We start from the raw sequence: 13,125 nt of genomic DNA, 5'->3' as shown, positions 1-13,125 counted from the left end.
TCATCCTCAAACCTTATACCCTCATATACTCTCTCCCTAGCTGTTTTCTATCCACCCCCACCATGCCTTCCGCCGAGTCGAAACCCAGGACCTTGTATGACAAGGTTTTCCAGGACCACATCGTCAATGAGCAAGATGATGGAACTTGCTTGATCTACATTGACCGACACCTTGTTCACGAGGTTACATCCCCACAGGCCTTCGAGGGCCTCAAAAACGCTAGCCGCACCGTCCGCCGGCCAGATTGCACTCTGGTTACAGTTGATCACGTATGTTAAATCATATATCCACTAGCAGCTCCCGACTAATTGGACCTTTTTCATCGGATAGAACATTCCCACCTCTTCACGGAAAAGTTTCAAAAACGCCGCGGACTTCATTAAGGAGAATGATTCGCGTCTCCAATGCACAACCCTGGAGGAGAACGTGAAGGATTTTGGCCTCACATACTTCGGTATGGGCGACAAGCGCCAGGGTATTGTCCACATTATTGGCCCGGAGCAGGGTTTCACTCTGCCCGGCACGACTGTTGTCTGCGGTGACAGCCACACCTCCACACACGGTGCTTTCGGTGCCCTTGCGTTCGGTATTGGAACCAGTGAAGTCGAGCATGTCCTCGCAACCCAGACCCTCATTACCCGCCGCAGCAAGAACATGCGCATCCAGGTTGATGGCGAGCTGCCCGCTGGTGTCACCAGTAAGGACGTCGTTCTCCACATCATCGGTGTCATTGGTACTGCTGGTGGTAACGGTGCTGTTATTGAGTTCTGCGGATCCGTCATCCGTGGACTGAGCATGGAAGCCCGTATGTCAATGTGCAACATGTCCATTGAGGGTGGTGCCCGTGCCGGTATGATCGCACCCGACGAGATCACTTTCGAATACCTCAAGGGCCGTCCTCTGGCCCCCAAGTACGGAAGCGCAGAGTGGAACAAGGCCACCAGCTACTGGTCCAGCCTGAAGTCGGATGCTGGCGCTAAGTACGATAGCGAGATCTTCCTTGACGGCAAGGATATCATTCCCACCATCTCATGGGGTACTTCTCCCCAGGACGTCGTCCCAATTACTGGTGTTGTCCCCGGCCCCGATGACTTCGAGGATGAGAACCGCAAGACCTCTTGCATCCGTGCTCTCGAATACATGGGTCTTGTCCCTGGTACGCCCATGAAGGATGTTGTGGTTGACAAGGTCTTCATTGGATCTTGCACCAACGCTCGTATTGAGGATCTGCGTGCCGCAGCTAAGGTCGTTAAGGGCCATAAGATTGCCTCCAACATCAAGCGCGCTATGATCGTCCCTGGGTCTGGTCTTGTTAAGGAGCAGGCTGAGTCCGAAGGTCTCGACAAGATCTTCACCGATTCCGGTTTCGAATGGCGTGAGGCTGGCTGCTCTATGTGCCTGGGTATGAACCCAGATATCCTGTCCCCCAAGGAGCGCTGTGCTAGTACCTCCAACCGTAACTTCGAGGGTCGCCAGGGTGCCCAGGGCCGTACTCACCTCATGTCCCCCGCCATGGCTGCCACTGCTGCCATTGTCGGTAAGCTCGCCGATGTTCGTGAGCACGTTGTTTCCAGCCCCATCCTCGGAAAGGCCTCCCCTAAGGTCGACGTCCAGCCTGTCTTCGAATCCCCCGCGACCGAGGACGAACTCGACCGTGTCCTCGACTACCCTGCTGACAACGAGCCCCACACCAACTCTTCAGCCCCTGCTAGCGGCGGTGGCAAGAGCACCGGTCTTCCCCCTTCACCGCCCTGAAGGGTATCGCCGCGCCTCTGGATCGCGCCAATGTCGACACTGATGCTATCATCCCCAAGCAATTCCTCAAGACCATCAAGCGCACTGGTCTCGGTACCGCACTGTTCTACGAGCTCCGCTACACCGACGACAAGGAGAACCCCGATTTCGTCCTGAACCAGGGAATTTACCGTGACTCCAAGATCCTGGTTGTCACCGGTCCCAACTTCGGTTGCGGTAGCTCCCGCGAGCACGCCCCCTGGGCTCTGCTTGACTTCGGTATCAAGTGCATCATCGCCCCCTCCTTCGCCGACATCTTCTTCAACAACACCTTCAAGAACGGCATGCTGCCCGTCGTCGTTTCTGATCAGGTTGCTCTGCAGAAGATCGCCGATGAGGCCCGCGCCGGCCGTGAGGTCGAGGTCGACCTTGTCAACCAGGAGATCAAGGATGCCCAGGGTAACAAGATCACTGGCTTCGAGGTCGAGGAATTCCGCAAGCACTGCCTTGTCAACGGTCTGGATGATATTGGTCTTACTCTCCAGATGGAGTCTAAGATCCGCGTTTTCGAGTCCAAGCGTACCCTTGATACCCCCTGGTTGGATGGCAGTGCCTACCTCCGTCGTGACCGTCGTGGTGCGACTATGGTCGAGGCTGCCCCCGTTCCCAAGACCAACCGTGGTGATGTGAAGGACGAGCCTCTTGAGTGGTAAAAGGTGTTCTTTGTGTTTGTCAAGTGCCTGTGTTTAGTAGTCATTGGCGCTGCATCAATTCATTTTTGTGTCACTTTGTTTGGATTTCAGAATCATATTCCCCTACTTGTTGCGGCTACTATTTGTGTTTTGTTTTGCCTTGGATTAATCATGGGCTATATTATTATTTGGGTAGCCTACAACAACGAATTTCAACGAGAATGAATTATGATCGTCGATTTGAAACCTACTTGAACAAGTTTTCCTTGTATTCCCCTATTTTGTAATGTTGGTTAAGTACGTATATCAATCTGTAGGTTATATATATCTCTTCAAGGGACATACATCTCTTGACCATTACTCTCCCTTGTCCTCGGCCCAACATAATCCGCGGTCTGCAATGTCACTGGATGTTCTATGCCGTCGACGACCAAATGTCTGACATCCGAAGGCCCAGCAAAACGGTTTGCTGCAGTAGTAAATCAGGTCACGAGGCTGAGCAGTGCCAACAGCCCGATAGCCCGGGTAGTGTAGTAAACTTGCAAGGTTGCCCTTAGCGAGGGATACCGACTGAATTCACTTGGAACCATAGTTCGTGGTCGGATGGCCATGTGGACGATGTACCACTGGAAATCCTCCTTTCTTTTATATAATGGTTAAAATGTTAAAATGAGGGAAAAAAAGTATTTGTCAAAATTCTCACTTGGTGTCTTTGCTTCTCTCGGTGCCCTGTGATCACCACTAACCGTCAGGCCTAAGTGCATAAGGGACCTTGACTCATCCCTACCTACGTGTATATACACCACAAAACTCCATAATATTAACGAGCCGATTGAGGTTAATTCTTTGAGAATAAGGTTGCGTTGAGTGGGTCCCACCAAGTGGGTCCCGACGCCTATTCCAAGGGTCCATGGTAGACGGGGGATTTATATGAAGTTAAGGTTATTCCAGGCAATAATCCGGGTAGTGCAGTAGCTAAGAGCAATGACATCTTGCAAGGTTATAATCTTAACAAGGCATAGTTCGCGGTCGGATGGCTATTTGGGCGAGGTACGGCTGGGGATCCTCTCCTGTTTTACCTTAGGAAAAAAAAAAGCTAAGGAAATGGAATTTCATCGCACCAGCACACAACACACTATACAGTATCAAGATTGTATAATCGTGTTCGTGTCCACCGAATAATTAATATATACAATATCATCACACGTATTGGCAATAAACGCTGTACTGAATGTTTAATGCTCAGAAACAAAGATACCGGCCATACCCATGCCCTGTTAGAAGCAATTAGTAAATCTCAAATATTTGGTCATGATGGTCAGAGGTAACTTACAGTACCCACACACATCGAGGTCACGGCGACTCGCTTATCCTGTCGACGCAACTCAGACAGAGCAGTGACGGCCTGGCGAGCGCCAGTGGCGCCGAGAGGGTGACCAAAAGCACTTGGAAATGTCAGCATGGCATCAATCAAATTTGGTCTAAGATCACTTACATAGCACCACCACGAGGGTTCACCTTGGATTCATCCAAGCCCAGCTTGTTGACACAGTACACACCCTATGATGAACGACTTATGTTAGACTTGCAAAGTACATACTCACATACTTGGTAGACTTACCATTGAGGAAAAAGCCTCGTTAATCTCGAAAATATCAATATCATCCTTGCTCAAATTGAACTTGTTCAAGATCTTGGGGATGGCAAGAGATGGGCCAATACCCATGATTCTAGGCTCCAGACCAGAAACGGTAGCACCACAGAACTTGGCAACAATGGGCTGACCGAGCTCCTGGGCACGTGAGCGCTTCATGAGAACTAGTGCAGCAGCACCATCGGTAATCTGACTGGCGTTACCGCCGGTGGTAGCACTAGGGGCCCACTGGGGGAAGGCAGCGCGGACCTTACCGAGGGACTCCGGGGTAGTACCGTAGCGGATGCCATCGTCACGGTCAACGACGATATCCTTCACCTCGCCGGTCTTGGGGTCCTTAATTTGAGTCTTGACGGGGACAATCTCGTCCTCCAGCCAGCCGGCCTTCTGGGCGCGCTCGGCCTTCTGGAAACTATTGGCAGCGAACCTGTCGTGCTGCTCGCGCGAGATGTTGAATTGGTTAGCTACATTCTCCGAGGTTTGTCCCATGGGCTGCGAGTTCTGGGATGCGATAGGATGATTTTTGATGCGCTCGGTCATTTCGGGGGCGCCGCCGTCGGCGTTCTTGCTCATGCTCTCGGCTCCAACGGCCACTCCGACATCGATGGATCCGGCGATGATTTGGTTGGCGATGTTTTGCACGGCTAGCAGACCGGATGAGCAGAAGCGGTTGGCGACAGAGGCGGCTGCTGTTACGGGGTACCCTGCTGCCAGCACGGCGGAACGGGCGACATATGCAGAGCCGGGGCAGAGGACGTTACCAACGCAGACATCCTCTACAAGGTTGGGGTCTAGGTTGGACTTCTCGCGGACGTTCTGTTTGGTGAATTAATTATTACCATTTTTTTTTTTTTTTTTTAAATTCATCGTGGAGAAAAAAGTACCGTGAGGAGTGAGACGAGTAGGTCATCCACGGTGGTATCCTTCAACCCACCTTTGCGGGCCTTGGTGAGGGGTGTGCGGGCCAGGTAAGTGATAACCTGCCAATTGATTAATTATTGCAATGAAGAAAGTGTAGCTATAAAATCAGCAACATACCACATCATCTGGGTTCTTGGCCAGAATCTTTTGGCGGGCTGAGCCAGGAGCTGCCAGCTGATGGGCGACGGAGCTTAGACGTTGTTGTGGTGAAGACATAGGGAATTCAACAAGAATGATATAAATGATATAAATGATATAAATGAGCTAAAAAACAAAGAAGAAGGACTGGTTTAATATCTGAATGTCTTTTCAGATGGCAGTAAAAAGGAACCGCGGCTTCTCCCAAGTTCTCCACTCCGAGCCGAGTTGGACTCTTTTGGTCTTTTTTGTCGACAATTTTGAGCCGATGGAAGTGCCGGGACTTCGGGGGTTACAAGGCGTATGATACCGTTAATTGGTATTCCTCGGTTTGTAATTAAAGACTATGATTGGTGAATTGGTGGTATCGAAGATGTTTCATGGCCCCACATGGACATTGATCCTGGACGGAGGATATTGAGAAAAGGCATGGAGATAGTCAAGAATCCTCTTATGTCTTGTGTCTTGACTTTAATACCATAATATGGCTTCATTTCTCAAGAGCGATTGAGAAGCTCTAGAATAGCTGGTGACCCCAAAACCGGGGAAAGCTCAGCCAAGCCTCTTGGGAAGAGGAATATGGGGGATTTCCCGTAGACTCCACTCCGAGTTGTGGCCAGGTGGGATATTGACTCTGTTATGGACGGCAGATCAAGTCTGGCTAGCTTCCGTCATCAGAGGCCCCGAGGTCTGAGGATCTTTATATTCGTCGTCATGTTTCTGAAAGCTTCAGAATTTCCACTAAAACATAGGATAGACGAGACTCCCCTGACTCCTTTTGTTGCAGAAGGATCACTCACCCGGTCGACTCATAGGGTTATTGTGGTTGGATTGACCAGAAGCACTTGACTGGAAAGGCCTCAGCTTTCTCGGTCGCAATGGACATTTTCTCTGAAGTCAGCGCGCCTGCTGTGGCCATGGCATCCGCCTTGTCGGTAGCCGCTGGTGCTTATCTGGATGCGAAGCTTGCTATTTCCACTGATTTACAAACAATATCCAACAATAAGGCTGTCGCGAAGCGGTTGAACAAGCGCATCGCTGAGCTCGATGGCTCAGCAACAATCTACAAGATGCTCGAGCGGGCGGTGGAGGTGGAAGAACGAGGTGCTACCGATGCGCTCTGGTTTGAGCAGAAGACCTGGTCATACAGCCAGTTGAAAGACTGTGAGTGTTTCGCCCTCTATTGGGAGAAAATATAGCATCTGATTGCTAATGCACTTGTTTGCAGTGGCCGACAGAATGGCTGCTCTGTTGAAGAGCCGTGATATCAACCCCGGTGATACAGTGGGTGTTTTCACCACCAACTCTCCCGAGATGGTCGTAACTGTGTATGCTCTGTCGAAATTGGGCGCTGTGGCAGCAATGATCAACACCAACCTACGAGGTTTGTCAATCATTCAATTCCAGTCCACGGGAATAGACCGCTGATACTAGCAACAGACGATACTTTCATCCATTGCCTCAACGTATCCGGCTCCAAATTAATCATCTCAACTGCGGATATGTCTCAACATGTCTGTACCAACCTACCACACTTCACACTCAACATGGTATCATTCCAAGGTGCCGAAACAGACACAATCGAGCTCATCACCTCGGAAACTCTGCAGCAATTCTCCCCATCAGGGCTTGCAGCAGCCAAGCGGAACCCGAAAGACCTCTGCATTTTAATCTACACATCAGGAACAACAGGAAAGCCCAAAGCCTGCGCAATCCGCAACCTGCTCACCCTGATCACTTCCACTCCACTTTCAGCGGACGCCAACAATCCCTCAAAGTACCACCCATTCCGCGTATACTCCCCTCTCCCCCTCTTCCACGGCACGGCCTTCTTCACCGGCCTATGCAGCGCCATCGGCAACGGAGGCACGTTATGCCTAGGACGAAAATTCTCCGCCTCAAAGTTCTGGAAAGAGGTACACGACTCAGGCGCAACCCGCATCCTCTACATCGGCGAGTTATGCCGGTACCTTCTCACGACGCCACCATCCCCCTACGACCAAGACCACAAGTGCATCGTGGCAAGCGGTAACGGGCTGCGCGGGGAGATCTGGGAGAAGTTCCGTAAGCGCTTTAACGTTCCTGAGATCCGCGAGTTCTATCGTTCAACCGAGGGGGTTGCCAAGTTCGATAACCACGGTGTTGGAGCATGGGGTGTTGGTAAGGTCGGATTTTCTGGGCCTATACGCCGGTTCCTGGAAGACGACACTTTCATCGTTCGGTATGATACCGATGCCGAGATGCCGTACCGGGATCCTGTCACTGGGTTCTGTGTAAGGGCTGCGCTTGGACAGGAGGGTGAGGCCATTGGTCGTGTCCGGGATCGTGGTACGCTGATTGAGTATCTGGGTAATGAGGGTGCGACGGAAGAGAAGCTTCTACGTGATGTGTTTCAGAAGGGAGATTTGTTCCAGCGGACTGGTGATCTGGTTGTTCAAGATGAATCTGGATGGGTGAGGTTCCAGGATCGGGTTGGTGACACTTTCCGCTGGAAGGGTGAGAATGTTAGCGCAGGCGAGATTCGGGACCATATTTGCCGGATTGAGGGTGTACATGACGCTGTGGTATTTGGTGTGAAGCTGGACGGGTATGTATTGTGGCTGTTTTGTTCTCTCCTTTTGGCGAGATCGCATTGCTGATGGTCTCTACCAGGTATGATGGTCAAGCTGGAGCCGCTGGTATTACGCTGGAATCACCAGCAGCTGAGGCAGAATTGATATCAACCTTGTACAAGGAGCTCAAGAAGAAGGGTGTTCCTTCATACGCTCTGCCTCGATTGGTCCGACTCACTGAGAAGTAAGCGTTCTCTTGATTGCGATAATTTGACCATACCACTAATGAAATTATGATCCACAGAGTTGCCACAGGTGTCACTTTCAAGCAAGCTAAAGGTGACCTAGCGAAGAAAGGCTGGAACCCTCGCCAAGACTGTGGCGGGGACATTCTGTATTGGCTGGATGGCACGAAGTATCGGAAGTTGGAAGAGCAAAGTTGGGCTGAGATTGAGAGTGGTAAAGCCAAGATCTGAGCATTTACTCTGTATAGTGCGCCGGATGTTTGCGCCTCTTGTTGTAGAAAGCATATAGACATACAAAGAGTCGGAATAGCCAGAACCCATGTCTCCGAAAGCTATGGACCAGGGGACGTGGCCCTAAGAAAGGGAGAGATAATTATACCTCACTCTAAGTACTATTGTATGATTCCAATCACACTTACTTAGAACCTCAAAGCACTTTTCGCAGCACGAGGATAGTTTCCACATGGTAGCAGTCGGTATTGTGGGTAGAACTCGCTATAGTTAGTTATCAGGTGCGAGGTCGGATGCCGATCATTGATAAGGAGCTGGAGTATAGTGGGTCAGATCAACTCCCCACCTAAGTTGTATGTTGGGGTATGGAATGAATGTTCTCAGTAGAATAAGATGAAGAAGCTACAGACCTGAATAGAAAAGCTATCTCTGTCGATAGTAGGGGTTTTCTATCTCTTAGCCACATCCTGCAGGTACATGAAGCATAGAACCATGGGGTGACAGATACGGTATAGATCTGCCCCCTTGGATCACGTGGGGAGGCGTCATCCAGTGACATCTCTTTCTCCTCAGCCCCCCAACTTCAATCTCTTAATCTCAGCTCCACGCTTTGTTTGAGCTAAAACTCCTCTTTTCGTGAGATTTACAACCTGCGCCTATTCCCCCGACCGAACCGCAACCGTCATAGTCATGAAGTTCTTATCAGCTGCCAGCCTCTTGGTTCTTACCGCTCCTCTTGCAAACGCAGCCGCAATCTCTATCTTCGATCCTACACAGGCTTCACTGAAGGTGAACGATAATGAGAAGTACCCAGTCCATGGTGACAACCCTTTGCAGTACTGCGCCAAACCAGACAATTACAAGCTTGAGATCAAGTCGGTGGATCTGACACCCAACCCGCCTCTACCGTATGTCATCCACGAAGAGTGTTGCATAAATGTAGTGGATTTCACTAGCTAACATCTTGGTGATAACAGAGGGCAGAAGTTGACAATCTCCGCCAAAGGTACCCTGCTCGAGAGAATCGAGAAGGGCGCTACCGTGAACCTGGAAGTGAAGTGGGGTCTCATCACTTTGATTAAACAGACCGTCGACCTATGCGATGAGCTTAAGAACGTGGACCTGGAGTGCCCCCTGGAGAAGGGAGAAATGAGCTTGAAGAAGGAGGTGGACTTGCCCAGGCAGATCCCCCCAGTACGTCGTGTTTACAACCGTTTAGAGCCAGGGAAGTAGCTAATGTCTTTTCTACAGGGCAAATACACCGTTCTTGCCGACGTTTACAACAAGGAGCAGAAGCAGGTCACCTGCCTTAAGGCGGATGACATCGTGTTCCACTTCTAATTCTGTCTACCTTAGACATTGCTTTGCATCCACTCAACCAGGTGGCATCTCTCGATTTGCTAAACTGTCAACGTCATTGGCTTATGTGCTTGACTCGGGGATCAAGCATCCGCAATGCGCTTTTCCATGCCCTTCTCACGACTACTTCTATATTCGCATTTGTTGTTTCAAGTTTGTAACGCGTTGCAGTACATTTCGGATATCATTTGGACTTTCTCATGCTATGCTCATTGCATCTGTTAGCTTTGTTTTACAATAATCTATATAAACCACCACGAGTATGACTGTAATGTAAACCTGGCAACTACACCTGTCTGTAACTACAAATAACCACATCATCTCCACTGACCACGCAACATATGTCAAATAAGTGCCGTCTAACCGCGAAGAAAATATATGTGAAGGGTATATGAACTCGTTCCAGTTGCTTTGGGTATCTTCCCTATCTGATATTTCCATGTTTTCTTCCAATTATACTCAAGCGCCGAGATCATCAATGATGGGAAAAGGTATTGTGTAGACCCTTGAGGAACGGCGAAACCAATTCACCATTTCCCGGCTAAATGACAAAGACAAAAATCCATGTATAACAGACCTACTCTCCAAACAGGCGGCGGACACGCTTTAGCACACTGTCCTTCTCCGGGTCGTAGGGGTGGTCTTTGCTGGGAATTTCGAGGACAGCTGGGAAGGGATCGGCGAATGCGTCAACGCTATGGCGGATGCGTTCTGCGATCTGAGGTTTGAGGCAACCGTTAGCGAATATGTAGATAATGAGATGCGAGCGCTGTAACTATTTAGCGCAGGATATAGAGCAGGAACGCACATGCTGGTTAATCAAGAGCACAGCAATGTCTTTCCTCTCCTGGGTGAAGTTCTGGAAGGCCTGTTCGATCTCCGAGGTCTCGGTCTTGGAATCAACGACGAGGAAGTTTCTCTGAGATCCTGGTGGTTCGGTGACATGCTGTAGAAAAAGGCGCCAGCACGTTAGAATGGCTTTCCATATAAGTGTCATAGAGACGTGACGTAGATGGGGTAGTGAATATCATACCCCGATGCCTGCGAGTAAAAGACCAGTGACGGAGCTGCATAATAGATTGAGCTAGGTTAGCTGGGCACGATATTTTCGAGAACAAGGACATTGGAAGACGGGTCTTTACTCTTCATCACCAATGACAGCAAGGAATTGCCGCTCCTGGGGGTACTGAGTTAGCGATCTGAGGGGTCATTCCATTGCGTCGATGTCAAGTACCTTGTACGTTGCGGCCGATGCCGCCATGATGAGGGAAAAGAAAAGATCGACCTGAGATTTCCGAGATACACAATCTTCGAACTGGCAGCTCGAGATGGATCAAGTAAATGACAGATCTAGTCCAGCCGTCCGTTGATCACCGTGGTTATCGCCGGGAGCTACAGATTACATAAGCTGATGCAATTTCTCACATTTGTTTACTCCAGGGCTTCATTATCCGCAAAACAATTTTGGAATGATCTTTGACTGAACCACCCCTCACCTTTAATGCCCTTTCATTATCTTCTTGATTAGGACGAAGCTGCTGAGGAACAGCTTCTGTCTACTACGCCCCCCCACCCCGTCCTCTGACATCATGCCTCGACTTGTACGCCGCCGCCCGCTCTCCGAGCGTATACTCTCCCACCTGAATCCATATGACTTTCTGCTTTGGCTTTCTGAGGAATTTGAAACCGGTGACTGGGACCAACTCGAGCAAAACTGGGCTTTGCCTATCGGTATTGCGCTCAACGTGATATTCCTTATTGCGCGAGCGAATAGTCGGTCCGGTAGTAGCAAGGCTTTTGACGATGTTTTCGGCGACGGCGATGGCACATCCCTGCGTGGGTGGCTTGTACGTTACTCTTCTCCCGTTTTATATCTCTCATCTTGCCTACCTGTGCTCGGAATTCATGGATAGAAAGCTAATGCGCCATGATTGTTCTATTTAGGCATCATTCATCGTCCATTTGATGGCCATCGCGTCTACGGCCAATGCTCTCTACACATTTCGCAAAAAGAGACACTATCGCCTGTTTGAGAACTCTATTGATACCAACCCGGCGACACCATCAGCACATCGCGTACGCGTTGACTCGAGCCCCATGATGCCGTCTCCCCTGCGATACATTGCCAAGGCGCTATCAACGGAATCGGCACACTCGAGAGCACACCCCGATGCACAACGGGATGTCTGGGAGCTTGCGATTTGGGATCCTTCGCCACTGTGTCTCCGGCTCTTTTGCCTGTTCAGCCCAGGGCACGTCTTGGTATACTGGCTGTTCCTCCCGACCCAGCTTTCCGATCCACGCCCTAGCGTGACGATGGTGACGACGATCGTTTTGACGGCTCTTCTTTCTGTGCAGATGTCCTTCATCTCTTCTTCTTACACACAGCAAGCCAAGGACCAGAAGGTTATACACAAAGAGGTCTTTAAAGAATATGACACTAAATATGTCCAACCCCGGACACATCCCCTGATGAGAGATGTTGGCACGCAGTTCTCGGATCCGCATGGTGGACCACCGAAGACTGAGGACGAATGCAACAGGGTTGAGACTTACAGCCCGGCCCATATCATTAACCGTGGTTTCAAGACCAGTCCAAACCCCAATTACCTAAAGCACGTCGACCCAGAAGGTTTCACCCCGGTTCGCCAGTCCACTACATCTACTCCGATCTCCTCTATATTCCAAGGCCCGCCAACCAACACCCCAAGCATGTCGGGGGATGGCTCGCCGATGGCTCGAGGCACCAGCCGTACAACAATGCGACAACCACAGTTCCGGTCTACTGCAACAACAACAGGAGGGGATGGCGGAAGCCTCGGTGTTTACAGCCACGCAAACTCTCCACTAAGGAAGTCCGCGACAACGTCATTTGACCGCCGTTTACAAAACAACGGAGACTTTGTTTACAAGGAGCGTGGTACAAATCCCTTGATGCGGAGCTCCAGTCCACTGAAAAGAAGCAGTGTACCGGGAGGAATGAACGCAGGTGGCCCAGCCACCGTCAATAGATCAGATAACCCCAACACTCGCCGAGAAACGGGGCGGTTTTAAGACGAATGAATGACCAAATTTCATTTCCACAAGCATGAAATGTTGCCGGCCTAAATGGCGTCCGATGTGCTCCAAGGCATGTGCTGTAATGACGCGATAACTAGCAGCACCCTTCGTACATGTATCCATTCTATCCTTAATTGAAGCTATGCCCGGTATAGCTTTACATTTGACGTTTGTTTCATGGCACTAATGCATGTTCGCCACGCTCAGGAATGCAAGCTGCTCGTCTAGGGCAACCTACCGAAATTAGGACCCATGGCATTTCTTTTTTTCCGACCGCTTGATGTTGGTCTTTGATCTGCTTCACTTGGTCATTGTATTCAATCCAATTGGCGATCAGCTTGCGTTGGAGATCCAAAGTTAGCAGTGTACTACGTCCACGCTGTGATCTAGACATCTGGATCGCGCTTTCTTTTCAACACTCTGCCCTCGCAACTTCCATGCATAAGTGACACAATTCATTTTCCAAAATGTGGGACTCAAAAGGAAAGTGCCATTCCAGTTGGCGGCGGGACATTTCAAACAGCATTCACCCCAGGGGT

General features: G+C 50.1%; 6 protein-coding genes across 6 annotated transcripts; 4 read left to right on the top strand and 2 right to left on the bottom strand.

The window, feature by feature from the left end:
* Positions 1 to 62: 62 nt before the first annotated feature.
* On the top strand, positions 63 to 2,447 carry luA (3-isopropylmalate dehydratase LEU1; the record flags this gene model as incomplete). The annotated part of the gene is made up of 3 exons (XM_057222375.1): positions 63 to 269; positions 331 to 1,656; positions 1,713 to 2,447. 3 exons carry the CDS (start codon positions 63 to 65, stop codon positions 2,445 to 2,447), a joined length of 2,268 nt encoding a protein of 755 aa, XP_057069596.1.
* A 1,214-nt stretch (positions 2,448 to 3,661) lies between these two features.
* On the bottom strand, positions 3,662 to 5,217 carry N7516_009655 (putative peroxisomal 3-ketoacyl-coA thiolase (Kat1); the record flags this gene model as incomplete). Its single annotated transcript, XM_057222374.1, has 6 exons — positions 3,662 to 3,700; positions 3,760 to 3,871; positions 3,922 to 3,986; positions 4,048 to 4,896; positions 4,965 to 5,060; positions 5,119 to 5,217. The coding sequence occupies 6 exons, from the start codon at positions 5,215 to 5,217 to the stop codon at positions 3,662 to 3,664; spliced, it is 1,260 nt and encodes a 419-aa protein (XP_057069595.1).
* Positions 5,218 to 6,017: 800 nt separating this feature from the next.
* Positions 6,018 to 8,167, top strand: N7516_009654 (putative bifunctional fatty acid transporter/acyl-CoA synthetase (FAT1); the record flags this gene model as incomplete). Its single annotated transcript, XM_057222373.1, has 5 exons — positions 6,018 to 6,303; positions 6,368 to 6,523; positions 6,580 to 7,726; positions 7,792 to 7,935; positions 7,996 to 8,167. 5 exons carry the CDS (start codon positions 6,018 to 6,020, stop codon positions 8,165 to 8,167), a joined length of 1,905 nt encoding a protein of 634 aa, XP_057069594.1.
* Positions 8,168 to 8,857: 690 nt separating this feature from the next.
* Positions 8,858 to 9,508, top strand: N7516_009653 (ML domain-containing protein; the record flags this gene model as incomplete). The annotated part of the gene is made up of 3 exons (XM_057222372.1): positions 8,858 to 9,075; positions 9,145 to 9,361; positions 9,419 to 9,508. The coding sequence occupies 3 exons, from the start codon at positions 8,858 to 8,860 to the stop codon at positions 9,506 to 9,508; spliced, it is 525 nt and encodes a 174-aa protein (XP_057069593.1).
* Positions 9,509 to 10,103: 595 nt separating this feature from the next.
* Positions 10,104 to 10,787, bottom strand: N7516_009652 (H(+)-transporting V1 sector ATPase subunit F; the record flags this gene model as incomplete). Its single annotated transcript, XM_057222371.1, has 5 exons — positions 10,104 to 10,244; positions 10,335 to 10,472; positions 10,560 to 10,593; positions 10,669 to 10,703; positions 10,761 to 10,787. The coding sequence occupies 5 exons, from the start codon at positions 10,785 to 10,787 to the stop codon at positions 10,104 to 10,106; spliced, it is 375 nt and encodes a 124-aa protein (XP_057069592.1).
* A 328-nt stretch (positions 10,788 to 11,115) lies between these two features.
* Positions 11,116 to 12,580, top strand: N7516_009651 (Nur1/Mug154 family protein; the record flags this gene model as incomplete). The annotated part of the gene is made up of 2 exons (XM_057222370.1): positions 11,116 to 11,373; positions 11,471 to 12,580. The coding sequence occupies 2 exons, from the start codon at positions 11,116 to 11,118 to the stop codon at positions 12,578 to 12,580; spliced, it is 1,368 nt and encodes a 455-aa protein (XP_057069591.1).
* Positions 12,581 to 13,125: the final 545 nt, after the last annotated feature.

The sequence above is a fragment of the Penicillium verrucosum genome (assembly GCF_028828655.1).
Source record: "Penicillium verrucosum strain IBT 35672 chromosome Unknown utg000004l_segment0_segment0, whole genome shotgun sequence".
NCBI lineage: Eukaryota > Fungi > Ascomycota > Eurotiomycetes > Eurotiales > Aspergillaceae > Penicillium > Penicillium verrucosum.
This window is presented reverse-complemented; position numbering and strand designations above follow the sequence as displayed.